The sequence below is a fragment of the Octopus sinensis genome, linkage group LG24 (genome assembly GCF_006345805.1).
Source record: "Octopus sinensis linkage group LG24, ASM634580v1, whole genome shotgun sequence".
Lineage (NCBI taxonomy): Eukaryota > Metazoa > Mollusca > Cephalopoda > Octopoda > Octopodidae > Octopus > Octopus sinensis.
The window spans coordinates 25,550,447-25,568,154 of record NC_043020.1 but is presented as its reverse complement, the minus strand read 5'-3'; the positions used below and the strand labels follow the sequence as shown (position 1 = coordinate 25,568,154).

Below are 17,708 nucleotides of genomic sequence, written 5' to 3'. Positions count from 1 at the left end.
AACAACAGTAAAGCTGAAGAACCAACAACAGTAAAGTCTGAAGAACCATCAACAACATAACAGCTGAAGAACCAACAACCAACAGTAAAATCTGAAGACCCATCAACCAATAGTAAAATCTGAAGAACAATCAAAGTAAAAGCTGAAGAACCAACAACAACAGTAAAACCTGAAGAACCAACAACAAGAGTAAAACCTGAAGAACCAACAACAACAGTAAAAGCTGAAGAACCAACAACAACAGTAAAAGCTGAAGAACCAACAACAGTAAAGTCTGAAGAACCATCAACAATAGTAAAATCTGAAGAACCAACAACAACAGTAAAATCTGAAGAACCAACAACAACAGTAAAAGCTGAAGAACGAACAACAACAGTAAAAGCTGAAGAACGAACAACAACAGTAAAAGCTGAAGAACCAACAACGGTAACGTCTGAAGAACCACCAACAATAGTAAAATCTGAAGAACCAACAACAACAGTAAAATCTGAAGAACCAACAACAACAGTAAAATCTGAAGAACCAACAACAACGGTAAATGCTGAAGAACCAATAACAACAGTAGAATCTGAAGAACCAACAACGACAGTAAAATCTGAAGAACCATCAACAATAGTAAAATCTGAAGAACCAACAACAACAGTAAAAGCTGAAGAACCAACAACAACAGTAAAAGCTGAAGAACCATCAACAACAGTAAAAGCTGAAGAACCAACAACAACAGTAAAAGCTGAAGAACCAATAACAGTAAAATCTGAAGAACCATCAACAACAGTAACAGCTGAAGAACCAACAACAACAGTAAAATCTGAAGAACCATCAACAATAGTAAAATCTGAAGAACCATCAAAGTAAAAGCTGAAGAACCAACAACAACAGTAAAACCTGAAGAACCAACAACAAGAGTAAAACCTGAAGAACCAACAACAACAGTAAAAGCTGAAGAACCAACAACAACAGTAAAAGCTGAAGAACCAACAACAGTAAAGTCTGAAGAACCATCAACAATAGTAAAATCTGAAGAACCAACAACAACAGTAAAATCTGAAGAACCAACAACAACAGTAAAAGCTGAAGAACGAACAACAACAGTAAAAGCTGAAGAACGAACAACATTAAAAGCTGAAGAACCAACAACGGTAACGTCTGAAGAACCACCAACAATAGTAAAATCTGAAGAACCAACAACAACAGTAAAATCTGAGAGAACCAACAACAACAGTAAAATCTGAAGAACCACAACAACGTAAATGCTGAAGAACCAATAACAACAGTAAAAGCTGAAGAACCAACACGACAGTAAAATCTGAAGACCATGAACAATAGTAAAATCTGAAGAACCATCAACAGTAAAAGCTGAAGAACCAACATAACAGTAAAAGCTGAAGACCCATCAAACAACAGTAAAGCTGAAGAACCAACAACAACAGTAAAAAGCTGAAGAAGCATTAACAGTAAAATCTGAAGAACCATCAACACAGTAACAGCGAAAAACCAACAACAACAGTAAAATCTGAAGAACCATCAACAAGTAAGTAATCTGAAGAACCAACAACAACAGTAAAATCTGAAGAACCAACAACAACAGTAAAAAGCTGAAGACGAACAACAACAGTATAATCTGAAGAACCAACAACAACGGTAAATGCTGAAGAACCAATAACAACAGTAGAATCTGAAGAACCAACAACGACAGTAAAATCTGAAGAACCATCAACAATAGTAAAATCTGAAGAACCAACAACAACAGTAAAAGCTGAAGAACCAACAACAACAGTAAAAGCTGAAGAACCATCAACAACAGTAAAAGCTGAAGAACCAACAACAACAGTAAAAGCTGAAGAAGCATTAACAGTAAAATCTGAAGAACCATCAACAACAGTAACAACTAAAAACCAACAACAACAGTAAAATCTGAAGAACCATCAACAATAGTAAAATCTGAAGAACCAATAACAACAGTAAAAGCTGAAGAACCAACAACAAAAGTAAAATCTGGAGAACCAACAACAAGAGTAAAAGCTGAAGAACCATTAACAACAGTAAAAGCTGAAGAACCAACAATAAGAGTAAAAGCTGAAGAACCAACAACAAGAGTAAAACCTGAAGTACCAACAACAACAGTAAAAGCTGAAGAACCAACAACAACAGTAAAATCTGAAGAACCAATAACAACAGTAAAATCTGAAGAACCAACAACAACAGTAAAATCTGAAGAACCAACAACAAGAGTAAAAGCTGAAGAACCAACAGCAATAGTAAAATCTGAATATCCAATAACAACAGTAAAAGCTGAAGAACCAGCAACAGTAAAGTCTGAAGAACCATCAATAATAGTAAAATCTGAAGAACCAACAACAACAGTAAAATCTGAAGAACCAACAACAACAGTAAAAGCTGAAATACGATAAACAACAGTAAAGGCTGAAGAACGAACAACAAGAGTAAAAGCTGAAGAACCAACAACAAATGTAAAACCGAAAGAACCAACAACGACAGTAAAATCTTAAGAACCATCAACAATAGTAAAATCTGAAGAACCATCAACAGTAAAAGCTCAAGAACCAACAACAACAGTAAAAGCTGAAGAACCATCAACAACAGTAACAGCTGAAGAACCAACAACAACAGTAAAAGCTGAAGAAGCTTTAACAGTAAAATCTGAAGAACCATCAACAACAGTAACAGCTGAAGAACCAACAATAAGAGTATAAGCTGAAGAACCAACAACAACAGTAAAATCTGAAGAACCAATAACAACAGTAAAATCTTAAGAACCAAAAACAACAGTAAAATCTGAAGAACCAACAACAACAGTAAAAGCTGAAGAACCAACAACAACAGTAAAATCTGAATATCCAACAACAACAGTAAAAGCTGGAGAACCAACAACAGTAAAGTCTGAAGAACCATCAACAATAGTAAAATCTGAAGAACCAACAACAACAGTAAAATCTGAATATCCAACAACAACAGAAAAAGCTGAGGAACCAACAACGGTAACGTCTGAAGAAACATCAACAATAGTAAAATCTGAAGAACCAACAACAACAGTAAAATCTGAAGAACCAACAACAACAGTAAAATCTGAAGAACCAACAACTACGGTAAAAGCTGAAGAACCAATAACAACAGTAAAAGCTGAAGTACCAACAACGACAGTAAAATCTGAAGAACCATCAACAATAGTAAAATCTGGGATAAGCATCAACAGTAAAAGCTGAAGACCATCAACAACAGTAAAGCTGAAGAACCATCAACACAGTAAAAGCTGAAGAAACACCAATAACAGTAAAATCTGAAGAACCATCAACAACAGTAACAGCTGAAGAACTAACAACAATAGTAACATTGAAGAACCATCAACAATAGTAAAATATGAAGAACCATCACATAAAAGCTGACTAACCAACAACAACAGTAAAACCTGAAGAACGAACAACAAGAGTAAAAGCTGAAGAACCAACAACAAGTGTAAAACAGAAGAACCAACACAATAGTAAAAGCTGAAGAACCATTAACAACAGTAAAAGCTGGAGAACCAACATAAGAGTAAAAGCTGAAGAACCAACCAACAACAAGAGTAAAACCTGAAAACCAACAACAAGAGTTAAAAGCTGAAGACCAACAACAACTGTAAAATCTGGAGAACCAACAAGAAGAGTAAAAGGTGATGAACCAACAACAAGTGTAAAAGCTGAAGAACCATTACAACATAAAGCTGAAGAACCAACAACAAGAGTAAAACCTGAAGAACCAACAACAAGAGTAAACAGCTGAAGAACCATTAACAACAGTAAAAGCTGAAGAACCAACAACAACAGTAAAATCTGAATATCCAACAACAACAGTAAAAGCTGAGAACCACAACAGTAAAGTCTGAAGAACCATCAACAATAGTAAAATCTGAAGAACCAACAACAACAGTAAAATCTGAATATCCAACAACAACAGAAAAAGCTGAGGAACCAACAACGGTAACGTCTGAAGAAACATCAACAATAGTAAAATCTGAAGAACCAACAACAACAGTAAAATCTGAAGAACCAACAACAACAGTAAAATCTGAAGAACCAACAACTACGGTAAAAGCTGAAGAACCAATAACAACAGTAAAAGCTGAAGTACCAACAACGACAGTAAAATCTGAAGAACCATCAACAATAGTAAAATCTGGAGAAGCATCAACAGTAAAAGCTGAAGAACCATCAACAACAGTAAAAGCTGAAGAACCATCAACAACAGTAAAAGCTGAAGAACCAATAACAGTAAAATCTGAAGAACCATCAACAACAGTAACAGCTGAAGAACTAACAACAAGAGTAACATTTGAAGAACCATCAACAATAGTAAAATATGAAGAACCATCAACAGTAAAAGCTGACTAACCAACAACAACAGTAAAACCTGAAGAACGAACAACAAGAGTAAAAGCTGAAGAACCAACAACAAGTGTAAAACAGGAAGAACCAACAACAAGAGTAAAAGCTGAAGAACCATTAACAACAGTAAAAGCTGGAGAACCAACAATAAGAGTAAAAGCTGAAGAACCAACAACAAGAGTAAAACCTGAAAACCAACAACAAGAGTAAAAGCTGAAGAACCAACAACAACTGTAAAATCTGGAGAACCAACAAGAAGAGTAAAAGGTGATGAACCAACAACAAGTGTAAAAGCTGAAGAACCATTAACAACAATAAAAGCTGAAGAACCAACAACAAGAGTAAAACCTGAAGAACCAACAACAAGAGTAAAAGCTGAAGAACCATTAACAACAGTAAAAGCTGAAGAACCAACAACAACAGTAAAACCTAAAGAACCAACAACAAGAGTAAAACCTGAAGAACCAACAACCAGAGCAAAAGCTGAAGAACCAACAACAAGAGCAAAACCTGAAAAACCAACAACAACTGTAAAAGCTGAAGAACCGAAAACAACAGCAAAAGCTGAAGAACCAACAACAGTAAAGTCTGAAGAACAATCAACAATAGTAAAATCTGAAGAACCAACAACAACAGTAAAATCTGAAGAACCAACAACAACAGTAAATGCTGAAGAACGAACAACAACAGTAAAAGCTGAAGAACGAACAACAACAGTAAAAGCTGAAGAACCAACAACAACAGTAAAAGCTGAAGAACCAACAACAACAGTAAAAGCTGAAGAACCATCAACAACAGTAAAAGCTGAAGAACCAACAACAACAGTAAAAGCTGAAGAACCAATAACAGTAAAATCTGAAGAACCATCAACAACAGTAACAGCTGAAGAACCAACAACAACAGTAAAATCTGAAGAACCATCAACAATAGTAAAATCTGAAGAACCATCAAAGTAAAATCTGAAGAACCAACAAGAAGAGTAAAAGGTGATGAACCAACAACAAGTGTAAAAGCTGAAGAACCATTAACAACAATAAAAGCTGAAGAACCAACAACAAGAGTAAAACCTGAAGAACCAACAACAAGAGTAAAAGCTGAAGAACCATTAACAACAGTAAAAGCTGAAGAACCAACAACAACAGTAAAACCTGAAGAACCAACAACAAGAGTAAAACCTGAAGAACCAACAACAGTAGCAAAAGCTGAGAACAAAAAAACAAGAGCAAAAAAACATTTGAAAAACCAACAACAACTGTAAAATATGAAGAACCGAAAACAACAGCAAAAGCTGAAGAACAACAACAGTAAAGTCTGAAGAACAACAACAAGAGTAAAATCTGAAGAACCAACAACAACAGTAAAACAGAAGAACCAACAACAACAGTAAATGCTGAAGACGAACCAACAACAGTAAAAGCTGAAGAGACGAACAACAACAGTAAAAGCTGAAGAACCAACAACAACGTAAAACCTGAAAACCAACAACAACAGTAAAAAGCTGAAGAACATCAACAACAGTGTAAAAGCTGAAGAACCAACAACAACAGTAAAAGCTGAAGAAGAACCAACAACAGTAAAATCTGAAGAACCATCAACAACAGTAACAGCTGAAGAACCAACAACAACAGTAAAATCTGAAGAACCATCAACAATAGTAAAATCTGAAGAACCATCAAAGTGAAAGCTGAAGAACCAACAACAACAGTAAAACCTGAAGAACCAACAACAAGAGTAAAACCTGAAGAACCAACAACCAGAGCAAAAGCTGAAGAACCAACAACAAGAGCAAAACCTGAAAAACCAACAACAACTGTAAAAGCTGAAGAACCGAAAACAACAGTAAAAGCTGAAGAACCAACAACAGTAAAGTCTGAAGAACAATCAACAATAGTAAAATCTGAAGAACCAACAACAACAGTAAAATCTGAAGAACCAACAACAACAGTAAATGCTGAAGAACGAACAACAACAGTAAAAGCTGAAGAACGAACAACAACAGTAAAAGCTGAAGAACCAACAACGGAACGTCGTCTGAAGAGATCCAACAACAACAGTAAAAGCTGAAGAACCAGCAACAACAGTAAAATCTGAAGAACCAACAACAACAGCAAAATCTGAAGAACCAACAACAACAGTAAAAGCTGAAGAACCAACAACAACAGTAAAAGCTGAAGAACCATCAACAACAGTAAAAGCTGAAGAAGAACCAACAACAATAGTAAAAGCTGAAGAAGCATTAACAGTAAAATCTGAAGAACCACAACAACAGTACAACCTGAAGAACCAACAACAACAGTAAAACCTGAAGAACCAACAACAAGAGTAAAAGCTGAAGAACCAACAACAGTAAAGTCTGAAGAACATCAACAATAGTAAAATCTGAAGAACCAACAACAACAGTAAAATCTGAAGAACCAACAACAACAGTAAAGCTGAAGAACAACAACAATAGTAAAATCTGAAAACCAACAACAGTAAAATCTGAAGAACCACCAACAACAGTAAATCTGAAGAACAACAACAACAGTAAAATCTGAAGAACAACAACAACAGTAAATCTGAAGAACCAACAACAACGGTAAATGCTGAAGAACCATAACAAATAGTAAAAGCTGAAGAACCAACAACGACAGTAAAATCTGAAGAACCAACAACAATAGTAAAATCTGAAGAACCAACAACAGTAAAATCTGAAGAACCAACAACAACAGTAAAAGCTGAAGTACGATAAACAACAGTAAAGGCTGAAGAACCAACAACAATAGTAAAAGCTGAAGAACCAACAACGGTAACGTCTGAAGAACCATCAACAATAGTAAAATCTGAAGAACCAACAACAACAGTAAAATCTGAAGAACCAACAACAACAGTAAAATCTGAAGAACCAACAACAACGGTAAAAGCCTAAGAACCAATAACAACAGTAAAATCTGAAGAACCATTAACAATAGTAAAAGCTGAAGAACCATCAACAACAGTAAAATTTGAAGAACCATCAACAATAGTAAAATCTGAAGAACCATCAATAGTAAAAGCTGACTAACCAACAACAACAGTAAAACCTGAAGAACGAACAACAAGAGTAAAAGCTGAAGAACCAACAACAAATGTAAAACCGAAAGAACCAACAACAACAGTAAAAGCTGAAGAACCAACAACAACAGTAAAAGCTGAAGAACCAACAACAACAGTAAAAGCTGAAGAACCAACAACAACAGTAAAAGCTGAAGAACCAACAACAACAGTAAAAGCTGAAGAACCAACAACAACAGTAAAAGCTGAAGAACCAACAACAACAGTAAAAGCTGAAGAACCAACAACAACAGTAAAAGCTGAAGAACCATCAACAATAGTAAAATCTGAAGAACCATCAAAGTAAAAGCTGAAGAACCAACAACAACAGTAAAAGCTGAAGATCCATCAACAAGAGTAAAACCTGAAACAACAAGAGTAAAAGCTGAAGAACCAACAACAACAGTAAAAGCTGAAGAACCATCAACAGTAAAAGCTGAAGAACCAACAACAACAGTAAAAGCTGAAGAACCATCAACAATAGTAAAATCTGAAGAACCAACAACAACGGTAAATGCTGAAGAACCAATAACAACAGTAAAACTGAAGAACCAACAACGACAGTAAAATCTGAAGAACCATCAATAATAGTAAAATCTGAAGAACCATCAACAGTAAAAGCTGAAGAACCAACAACAACAGTAAAAGCTGAAGAACCAATAACAGTAAAATCTGAAGAAACATCAACAACAGTAATAGCTGAAGAACCAACAACAACAGTAAAATCTGAAGAACCATCAACAATAGTAAAATCTGAAGAACCATCAAAGTAAAAGCTGAAGAACCAACAACAACAGTAAAACCTGAAGAACCAAGAACAAGAGTAAAACCTGAAATAACAAGAGTAAAAGCTGAAGAACCAACAACAAGAGCAAAACCTGAAAATATAACAACAACAGTAAAAGCTGAAGAACGAACAACAACAGTAAAAGCTGAAGAACGAACAACAACAGTAAAAGCTGAAGAACCAACAACGGTAACGTCTGAAGAACCATCAACAATAGTAAAATCTGAAGAACCAACAACGACAGTAAAATCTGAAGAACCAACAACAACAGTAAAATCTGGAGAACCAACAACAACGGTAAGTGCTGAAGAACCAAAAACAACAGTAAAAGCTGAAGAACCAACAACGACAGTAAAATCTGAAGAACCATCAACAATAGTAAAATCTGAAGAACCATCAACAGTAGAAGCTGAAGAACCAACAACAACAGTAAAAGCTGAAGAACCATCAACAACAGTAAAAGCTGAAGAACCAACAACAACAGTAAAAGCTGAAGAAGCATTACAGTAAAATCTGAAGAACCATCAACAACAGTAACAGCTGAAGACGAACAACAACAGTAAAAGCTGAAGAACCATCCAATAGTAAAAATGAAGAAGAACCATCACAGTAAAAGCTGAAGAACAACAACACAACAGTAAAAGCTGAAGAACCATCAACAACAGTAAAAGCTGAAGAACCGACACGACAGAACAAATCTGAAGATACTAAGAACCATCTGAAGAAACATCAACAATAAAATCTGAAGAACCATCAACAGTAAAAGCTGAAGAACCAACAACAACAGTAAAAGCTGAAAACATCAACAACAGTAAAAGCTGAAGAACCAACAACAACAGTAAAAGCTGAAGAAGCATTAACAGTAAAATCTGAAGAACCATCAACAACAGTAAAACCTGAAGTACCAACAACAACAGTAAAAGCTGAAGAACCAACAACAGTAAAATCTGAAGAACCATTATTGGTTCTTCAGATTTTATTGTTGTTGTTGGTTCTTCAACTTTTACTGTTGTTGTTGGTTCTTCAGGTTTTACTCTTGTTCTTGGTTCTTCATGTTTTACTGTTGTTGTTGGTTCTTCAGCTTTTACTGTTGTTAATGGTTTTTCAGCTTTTACTCTTGTTGTTGGTTCTTCAGGTTTTACTCTTGTTGTTGGTTCTTCAGCTTTTATTGTTGTTAATGGTTCTTCAGCTTTTACACTTGTTGTTGGTTCTTCAGCTTTTACTCTTGTTGTTGGTTCTCCAGATTTCACTGTTGTTGTTGGTTCTTCAGCTTTTACTGTTGTTATTGGTTCTTCAGCTTTTACTGTTGTTGTTGGTTCTTCAGATTTTACTGTTGTTGTTGTTTCTTCAGCTTTTACTGTTGTTGTTGGTTCTCCAGATTTTACTGTTGTTCTTGGTTCTTCAGCTTTTACTGTTGAGGGTTCTTCAGATTTTACTATTGTTGATGGTTCTTCAGATTTTACTGTTGTTGTTGGTTCTTCAGCTGTTACTGTTGTTGATGGTTCTTCAGATTTTACTGTTAATGCTTCTTCAGCTTTTACTGTTGTTGTTGGTTCTTCAGCTTTTACTGTTGTTGATGGTTCTTCAGCTTTTACTGTTGTTGTTGGTTCTTCAGCTTTTACTGTTGATGGTTCTTCAGATTTTACTATTGTTGATGGTTCTTCAGATTTTACTGTCGTTGTTGGTTCTTCAGCTTTTACTGTTGTTATTGGTTCTTCAGCATTTACCGTTGTTGTTGGTTCTTCAGATTTTACTGTTGTTGTTGGTTCTTCAGATTTTACTGTTGTTGTTGGTTCTTCAGATTTTACTATTGTTGATGGTTCTTCAGACGTTACCGTTGTTGGTTCTTCAGCTTTTACTGTTGTTGTTCGTTCTTCAGCTTTTACTGTTGTTGTTCGTTCTTCAGCTTTTACTGTTGTTGTTGGTTCTTCAGATTTTACTGTTGTTGTTGGTTCTTCAGATTTTACTATTGTTGATGGTTCTTCAGACGTTACCGTTGTTGGTTCTTCAGCTTTTACTGTTGTTGTTGGTTCTTCAGGTTTTACTCTTGTTGTTGGTTCTTCAGCTTTTATTGTTGTTAATGGTTCTTCAGCTTTTACTCTTGTTGTTGGTTCTTCAGCTTTTACTCTTGTTGTTGGTTCTTCAGATTTTACTGTTGTTGTTGGTTCTTCAGCTTTTACTGTTGTTATTGGTTCTTCAGCTTTTACTGTTGTTGTTGGTTCTTCAGCTTTTACTGTTGTTGTTGTTTCTTCAGCTTTTACTGTTGTTGTTGGTTCTTCAGCTTTTACTGTTGTTGTTGGTTCTTCAGCTTTTACTGTTGATGGTTCTTCAGATTTTACTATTGTTGATGGTTCTTCAGATTTTACTGTTGTTGTTGGTTCTTCAGCTGTTACTGTTGTTGATGGTTCTTCAGATTTTACTGTTAATGCTTCTTCAGCTTTTACTGTTGTTGTTGGTTCTTCAGCTTTTACTGTTGTTGTTGGTTCTTCAGCTTTTACTGTTGTTGTTGGTTCTTCAGCTTTTACTGTTGATGGTTCTTCAGATTTTACTATTGTTGATGGTTCTTCAGATTTTACTGTCGTTGTTGGTTCTTCAGCTTTTACTGTTGTTATTGGTTCTTCAGCATTTACCGTTGTTGTTGTTTCTTCAGATTTTACTGTTGTTGTTGGTTCTTCAGATTTTACTGTTGTTGTTGGTTCTTCAGATTTTACTATTGTTGATGGTTCTTCAGACGTTACCGTTGTTGGTTCTTCAGCTTTTACTGTTGTTGTTCGTTCTTCAGCTTTTACTGTTGTTGTTCGTTCTTCAGCTTTTCCTGTTGTTGTTGGTTCTTTAGATTTTACTGTCGTTGTTGGTTCTTCAGATTTTACTATTGTTGATGGTCCTTCAGACTTTACTGTTGTTGGTTCTTCAGCTTTTACTGTTGTTGTTGGTTCTTCAGCTTTTACTGTTGTTGTTGGTTTTTCAGGTTTTGCTCTTGTTGTTGGTGGTTCAGCTTTTACTCTTGTTGTTGGTTCTTCAGGTTTTACTCTTGTTGTCGGTTCTTCAGGTTTTATTGTTGTTGTTGGTTCTTCAACTTTTACTTTGATGGTTCTTCAGATTTTACTGTTGTTGTTGGTTCTTCAGCTTTTACTGTTGTTGTTGGTTCTTCAGATCTTACTATTGTTGATGGTTCTTCAGCTTTTACTGTTGTTGTTGGTTCTTCAGCTTTTACTGTTGATGGTTCTTCAGATTTTACAAGAGTAAAAGCTGAAGAACCAACAACAAGTGTAAAAGCTGAAGAACCATTAACAACAATAAAAGCTGAAGAACCAACAACAAGAGTAAAACCTGAAGAACCAACAACAAGCGTAAAAGCTGAAGAACCATTAACAACAGTAAAAGCTGAAGAACCAACAATAAGAGTAAAAGCTGAAGTACCAACAACAACAGTAAAAGCTGAAGAACCAACAACAACAGTAAAATCTGAAGAACCAATAACAACAGTAAAATCTGAAGAACCAACAATAAAAGTAAAATCTGAAGAACCAACAACAACAGTAAAAGCTGAAGAACCAACAACAACAGTAAAATCTGAATATCCAACAACAACAGTAAAAGCTGAAGAACCAACAACAGTAAAGTCTGAAGAACCATCAACAATAGTAAAATCTGAAGAACCAACAACAACAGTAAAATCTGAAGAACCAACAACAACAGTAAAAGCTGAAGTACCATAAACAACAGTAAAGGCTGAAGACCCAACAACAATAGTAAAAGCTGATGAACCAACAACGGTAACGTCTGAGGAACCATCAATAATACTAAAATCTGAAGAACCAACAACAACAGTAAAATCTGAAGAACCAACAACAACAGTAATATCTGAAGAACCAACAACAACGGTAAAAGCTGAAGAACCAATAACAACATTAAAAGCTGAGGAACCAACAACGACAGTAAAATCTGAAGAACCATCAACAATAGTAAAATCTGGAGAACCATCTGCAGTAAAAGCTGAAGAACCATCAACAACAGTAAAAGCTGAAGAACCATCAACAACAGTAAAAGCTGAAGAACCAATAACAGTAAAATCTGAAGAACCATCAACAACAGTAACAGCTGAAGAACTAACAACAACAGTAAAATTTGAAGAACCATCAACAATAGTAAAATCTGAAGAACCATCAACAGTAAAAGCTGACTAACCAACAACAACAGTAAAACCTTAAGAACGAGCAACAAGAGTAAAAGCTGAAGAACCAACAACAAGTGTAAAACCGGAAGAACCAACAACAACTGTAAAAGCTGAAGAACCAACAACAACAGTAAAAGCTGAAGAACCATCAACAATTGTAAAATCTGAAGAACCAACAACAGCAGTAAAAGCTGAAGAACCAACAACAACAGTAAAAGCTGAAGAACCAATAACAGTAAAATCTGAAGAACCATCAACAATAGTAACAGCTGAAGAACCAACAACAACAGTAAAATCTGAAGAACCATCAACAATAGTAAAATCTGAAGAACCATCAAAGTAAAAGCTGAAGAACCAACAACAACAGTAAAACCTGAAGAACCAACAACAACAGTAAAGTCAATAATAGTAAAATCTGAAGAACCAACAACAACAGTAAAATCTGAAGAACCAACAACAACAGTAAAAGCTGAAGAACGAACAACAACAGTAAAAGCTGAAGAACGAACAACAACAGCAAAAGCTGAAGAGCCAACAACGGTAACGTCTGAAGATCCATCAACAATAGTAAAATCTGAAGAACCAACAACAACAGTAAAATCTGAAGAACCAACAACAACAGTAAAATCTGAAGAACCAACAACAACTGTAAATGCTGAAGAACCAATAACAACAGTAAAAGCTGAAAAACCAACAACGTCAGTAAAATCTGAAGAACCATCAACAATAGTAAAATCTGAAGAACCATCAACAGTAAAAGCTGAAGAACCAACAACAACAGTAAAACCTGGAGAACCATCAACAACAGTAAAAGCTGAAGGACCAACAACAACAGTAAAAGCTGAAGAAGCATTAACAGTAAAATCTGAAGAACCATCAACAACAGTAACAGCTGAAGAACCAACAACAAGAGTAAAATCTGAAGAACCATCAACAATAGTAAAATCTGAAGAACCCTCAACAGTAAAAGCTGAAGAACCAACAACAACAGTAAAATCTGGAGAACCAACAACAACAGTAAAAGCTGAAGAACCAACAACAACTGTAAAATCTGAAGAACCAATAACAACATTAAAAGCTGAAGAACCAATAACAACAGTAAAAGCTGAAGAACCAACAACAACAACAGTAAAATCCGTACAGTTCACAACAGTCGCTAAAGAACTAACAACAGCTGCTGATCAATCAGCAACAACAGACGAATAAGCGACAATTGCAGCAGAACGACCGGCAAGAATAGCTGAATTTACTACAGCTTCTAAAATACGTAGAACATTAGCTTACAAACCAACCATTGGTGCTTAAATCCGAATCACACATGCTGAACAACCGACAACACAATGTGGAGAACTAACAACAGTACCTGAACAGCTAGAATCACCATCTGAACAACGAGCAACATCTGCTGAAGAATGAACCACACTTGCGAAACAACCAACAACCAAATCTGAACATCAAACAACAGCAGCTGAACTGCAAACAACACTATTGGAACAGCAAAAAACTGTCGCTAATCTACCTGTAGCAGATTCTGAACAGTCAACAACACCAGATGAACAACCGATAATACCTTCTGAACAACAGAAGGCAGCAGCTGAGTAACCTACAGGACTTCTGTACAACCAACACCACTAGCTTAACAACTAACAATAACTACTGAAAAACCAACAACACTAGCTGAACAACTAACTATAGCTGCTGAACAATGTACAAAACCAGATGTACAATCGACAATAACAGCTGAACAGCCAACAACACCCAATGAACAACTAACAAAAGCTGCTGCCCAACCAGCGATGCAAGGTGAACAACCGACAATAGCTGCTGAGCAACAAAGAAACATATGCTGAACAATCGACCACACCGGCTGAACAACCAACAACAATAATCAAGCAAGCAACAACACCACCAGCTGAACAACAACACCACCAGCTGAACAACAAAACCACCAGATAAAGAACTATCAAGAGCTGCTGAAGAACCAACGACACCAGATGAAATATCGACAGCTCAATTAGAACAACAACACCAGTTGAACAGCCAGTAACAACAGCTGAACAGCAAACAACATCACTCGAACAACTAACGACAGCAGCAGGAAAAGAAACATCAATATCTGAACAAGCAACAATACTCGCTTAACGACCAATAACAACTACTGAATAAATAGCCAACAGCAGCAGTTGAACAGTCGACAACAGAAGCTGAAGAACACACCAAACTACCTGAACGACAAACCTCACCAAGTGAACAACCAAGAACACCAACTGAATAACAAACAACACAAGGTGAACAACCAGCAAATGCTGCTGAACAACCAACAGCAGGTAATGAACAACGAACAACAAACAAGAGAAGGTGAACAACGAACAAGAGAAGGTGAACAACAAACAACAGCTACTGAACAACCAAAAATCACTGCAAAACAAGAGCCAATACCAGCTGAACAAGCAACAACAGCTGATGAAAATCAACAACAACAGCTGAGCAATCAACAACACTGGCTAAACAACAAACCACACCAGCTGAACAACCAACAAATCCTTTTGAGCAACGAAAGACAGCTGCTGAACAATGACCAACACCAGCTGAAGGACCAAAACCACGAACTGAACAATGAATAGCACCAGCTGAGCAACCAACAACCGCAGCGGAACAACAGAGAACATCAGCTAAAAAACAAAAAAAAAACAACAAAAACAGCTGCACAGCCAGCAACCGCTACTGAACAACCAACAACAGCTCATGAATAACAAACAACACCAGTTAAATAAAAAATAATAATAGTTCAACAACCAATAACAACACTACCTGAACAGCCGACAACAGACAACAATAACCTGACAACGGACAGCACCACTGAACAACAAACAACACCAGCTGAATCAGCGACAGCACAAGCTGAACAACCGACAAAACTAGCTGAACGACAGACAACACAAGCTGAACAATAAACAACACCAGCGGACGAAACAACAATCCGCTGCAGAGCAACAGACAATACCAGCTGAACGATCAACAACACCAGTTGAACAACCGAAAACAGCCGTTGAACAACCAAAAAACACCAACTGAATAACGAACAACATCGGCTGAACAAACAATACCAGCTGAACGGCCAACAACAGCTGATAACATCAGCCGAACAACAGACAACAATAGTTGAAAAACCGTCAACACTAGCTGAGCAACCAGCAACACCAACTGAACAGCGAACAACACCAGCTGAAGAATCAATAACAGAAGCTGAACAACACACAAAATGATCTGACCGACAGACATCATCAATTGAACAACCAAGTACACAAGCGGAACAACAAACCACATCAAGTGAACAACAAACAACAGCTGAAGAACCAAAATCGCCCGATAAACATAAAACAATACCAGTCGAACAAACAACAACAGCCACTGAACAACCAACAACATATTTCGAACAATTAACAACACCAGCTGAACAATCAACAGTCAAAAACACCAGCTGAACAATCAACAGTCAAGAACAGTAGCCAAACAAACAACGCCAACTGAACAGCCAACAACACCAGCGGAACAGCTGACAACATTATCTGAACAAGCAAGAACAACAGCTGAGCAACTAACAATACCAGCTGAACTATCAACAACCGCATGTGAACAAACAAAATCAGGAGTTGAACAACCAAGAACACCACCTGAACAAACAGCAACACTAGCTGAATAAACATCAATACCAGCTGAACAACCAGCGACACCAGATGAACAACTGACAACCCAAGCAGAACAACCAGCAACACTATCTGAACAGCCAACAACAGCAGGTGAACAACCAACCACTCCAGCAGAACAACAAACAACAATTGCTGAAAAACCAAGAACAGCTGATGAACAACCAACAACACCAGCTGAACAACCAACAGCACTAGCTCAACAACCAAGAACAACAGCTGAACATACAACACCAGCTGTACAACCAACAACAGATACTGAGTAATTAGCAACTGCTGCAGAACAACCAACAACACCAGCTGAACAAGCGGCAACAATCAACAACACTAGCTGAACGACAAACAACATCAGTTGAAGAACCGACAATACCAGCTGAACATCTGACAATGCCGACTGAATAAACAATACCAGCTGAACAACAAGCACCACCAGCTGAACAACCAACAACAGATGCTGCATACCCAACAACACCAGCTGAACAACCGACAACAGAAGCTAAACAACCAACAACTTCAGCCGAACAATTAACAATGGCTGCTGAACAACCAGCAGCACCAGTTGAATAACCGACAGCCCTTACTGGACAATCAAGTATACGAGCTGAACAACCAACAACATCTGCTAAACAACCAACAGCACCAACTGAGCAACCAATAACATCAACTGAACAACAAATAGTACCAATTAAACAGCCAACAACACCATCAGAACAACCGACAACAGAAGCAGAACAACCAATAACACCAGCTGAACAACCAAAAACAGCTGCTGAATAAACTACAACACCCGCCGAACGACCCACAACAGCTGCTAAAGAACCAACAACACCAACTGAGCAACCAAAGAACATCACTAGCTCAACAACCAAGAACAACAGTTGAAAAAAGCAATAGCACTAGCTGAACAGCCGTGAACCCAACTGAACAACCAATAACCGCATCTGAACAACGAAGAACATGAGCTGAACAACTAATAGCACCAGCTGAACAACGATCAACATCTGCTGCACAAACATCTACACTAGCTCAACAAACAACTGCATGATAATTCTCCTCAGCTGCACAACTAATGACGATAACTGCACAAACATCCACCTCAATACACAAACAATCATATTAACTGCAGAACGTAACACATCTGTGCGTCTTAACATCTATACAAGGAATACTATCTTAACAGCACAGCCAAACTTTACAACTACACACCTAAACACAACAACTGTGCTACCACACATCTCAACTTCACAACCTTAGACAAAGAACTGCTCAACCAACTACATTAACTTCGCAAGTAATTACAACAGCTTCTCATTCAAACACAACCAAACACAACAGCTGCTGGACCATGCACAGCAAGTGCACAATGAAACACAACTTCGCAAATATACAAAAGTCCACAGAAAAGCAGAACAACTGCACAAAAAACTTAACAACTGTACAAACAAACACAACCACTGCACAAACAAACGCAAGAACTGCACAACCAAACACAACTGCATGATACTGCACAACCGAACACAACCACTGCACAACCGAACACAACAACCGCACGACCAAACACAACCACTGCACAGCGAAACAAA

The 17,708-nt window shown here is 36.9% G+C and overlaps 1 protein-coding gene across 1 annotated transcript; it reads right to left on the bottom strand.

Annotated features, from left to right (window-relative positions):
- Nucleotides 1-15,907: 15,907 nt before the first annotated feature.
- On the bottom strand, nt 15,908-16,976 carry LOC118767827 (mucin-19-like). The gene is made up of 2 exons (XM_036513096.1): nt 16,418-16,976; nt 15,908-16,260 (listed from the first exon to the last, which is right to left on the bottom strand). Exons 1-2 carry the CDS (start codon nt 16,974-16,976, stop codon nt 15,908-15,910), a joined length of 912 nt encoding a protein of 303 aa, XP_036368989.1.
- Between the last annotated feature and the right edge of the window lie 732 nt (nt 16,977-17,708).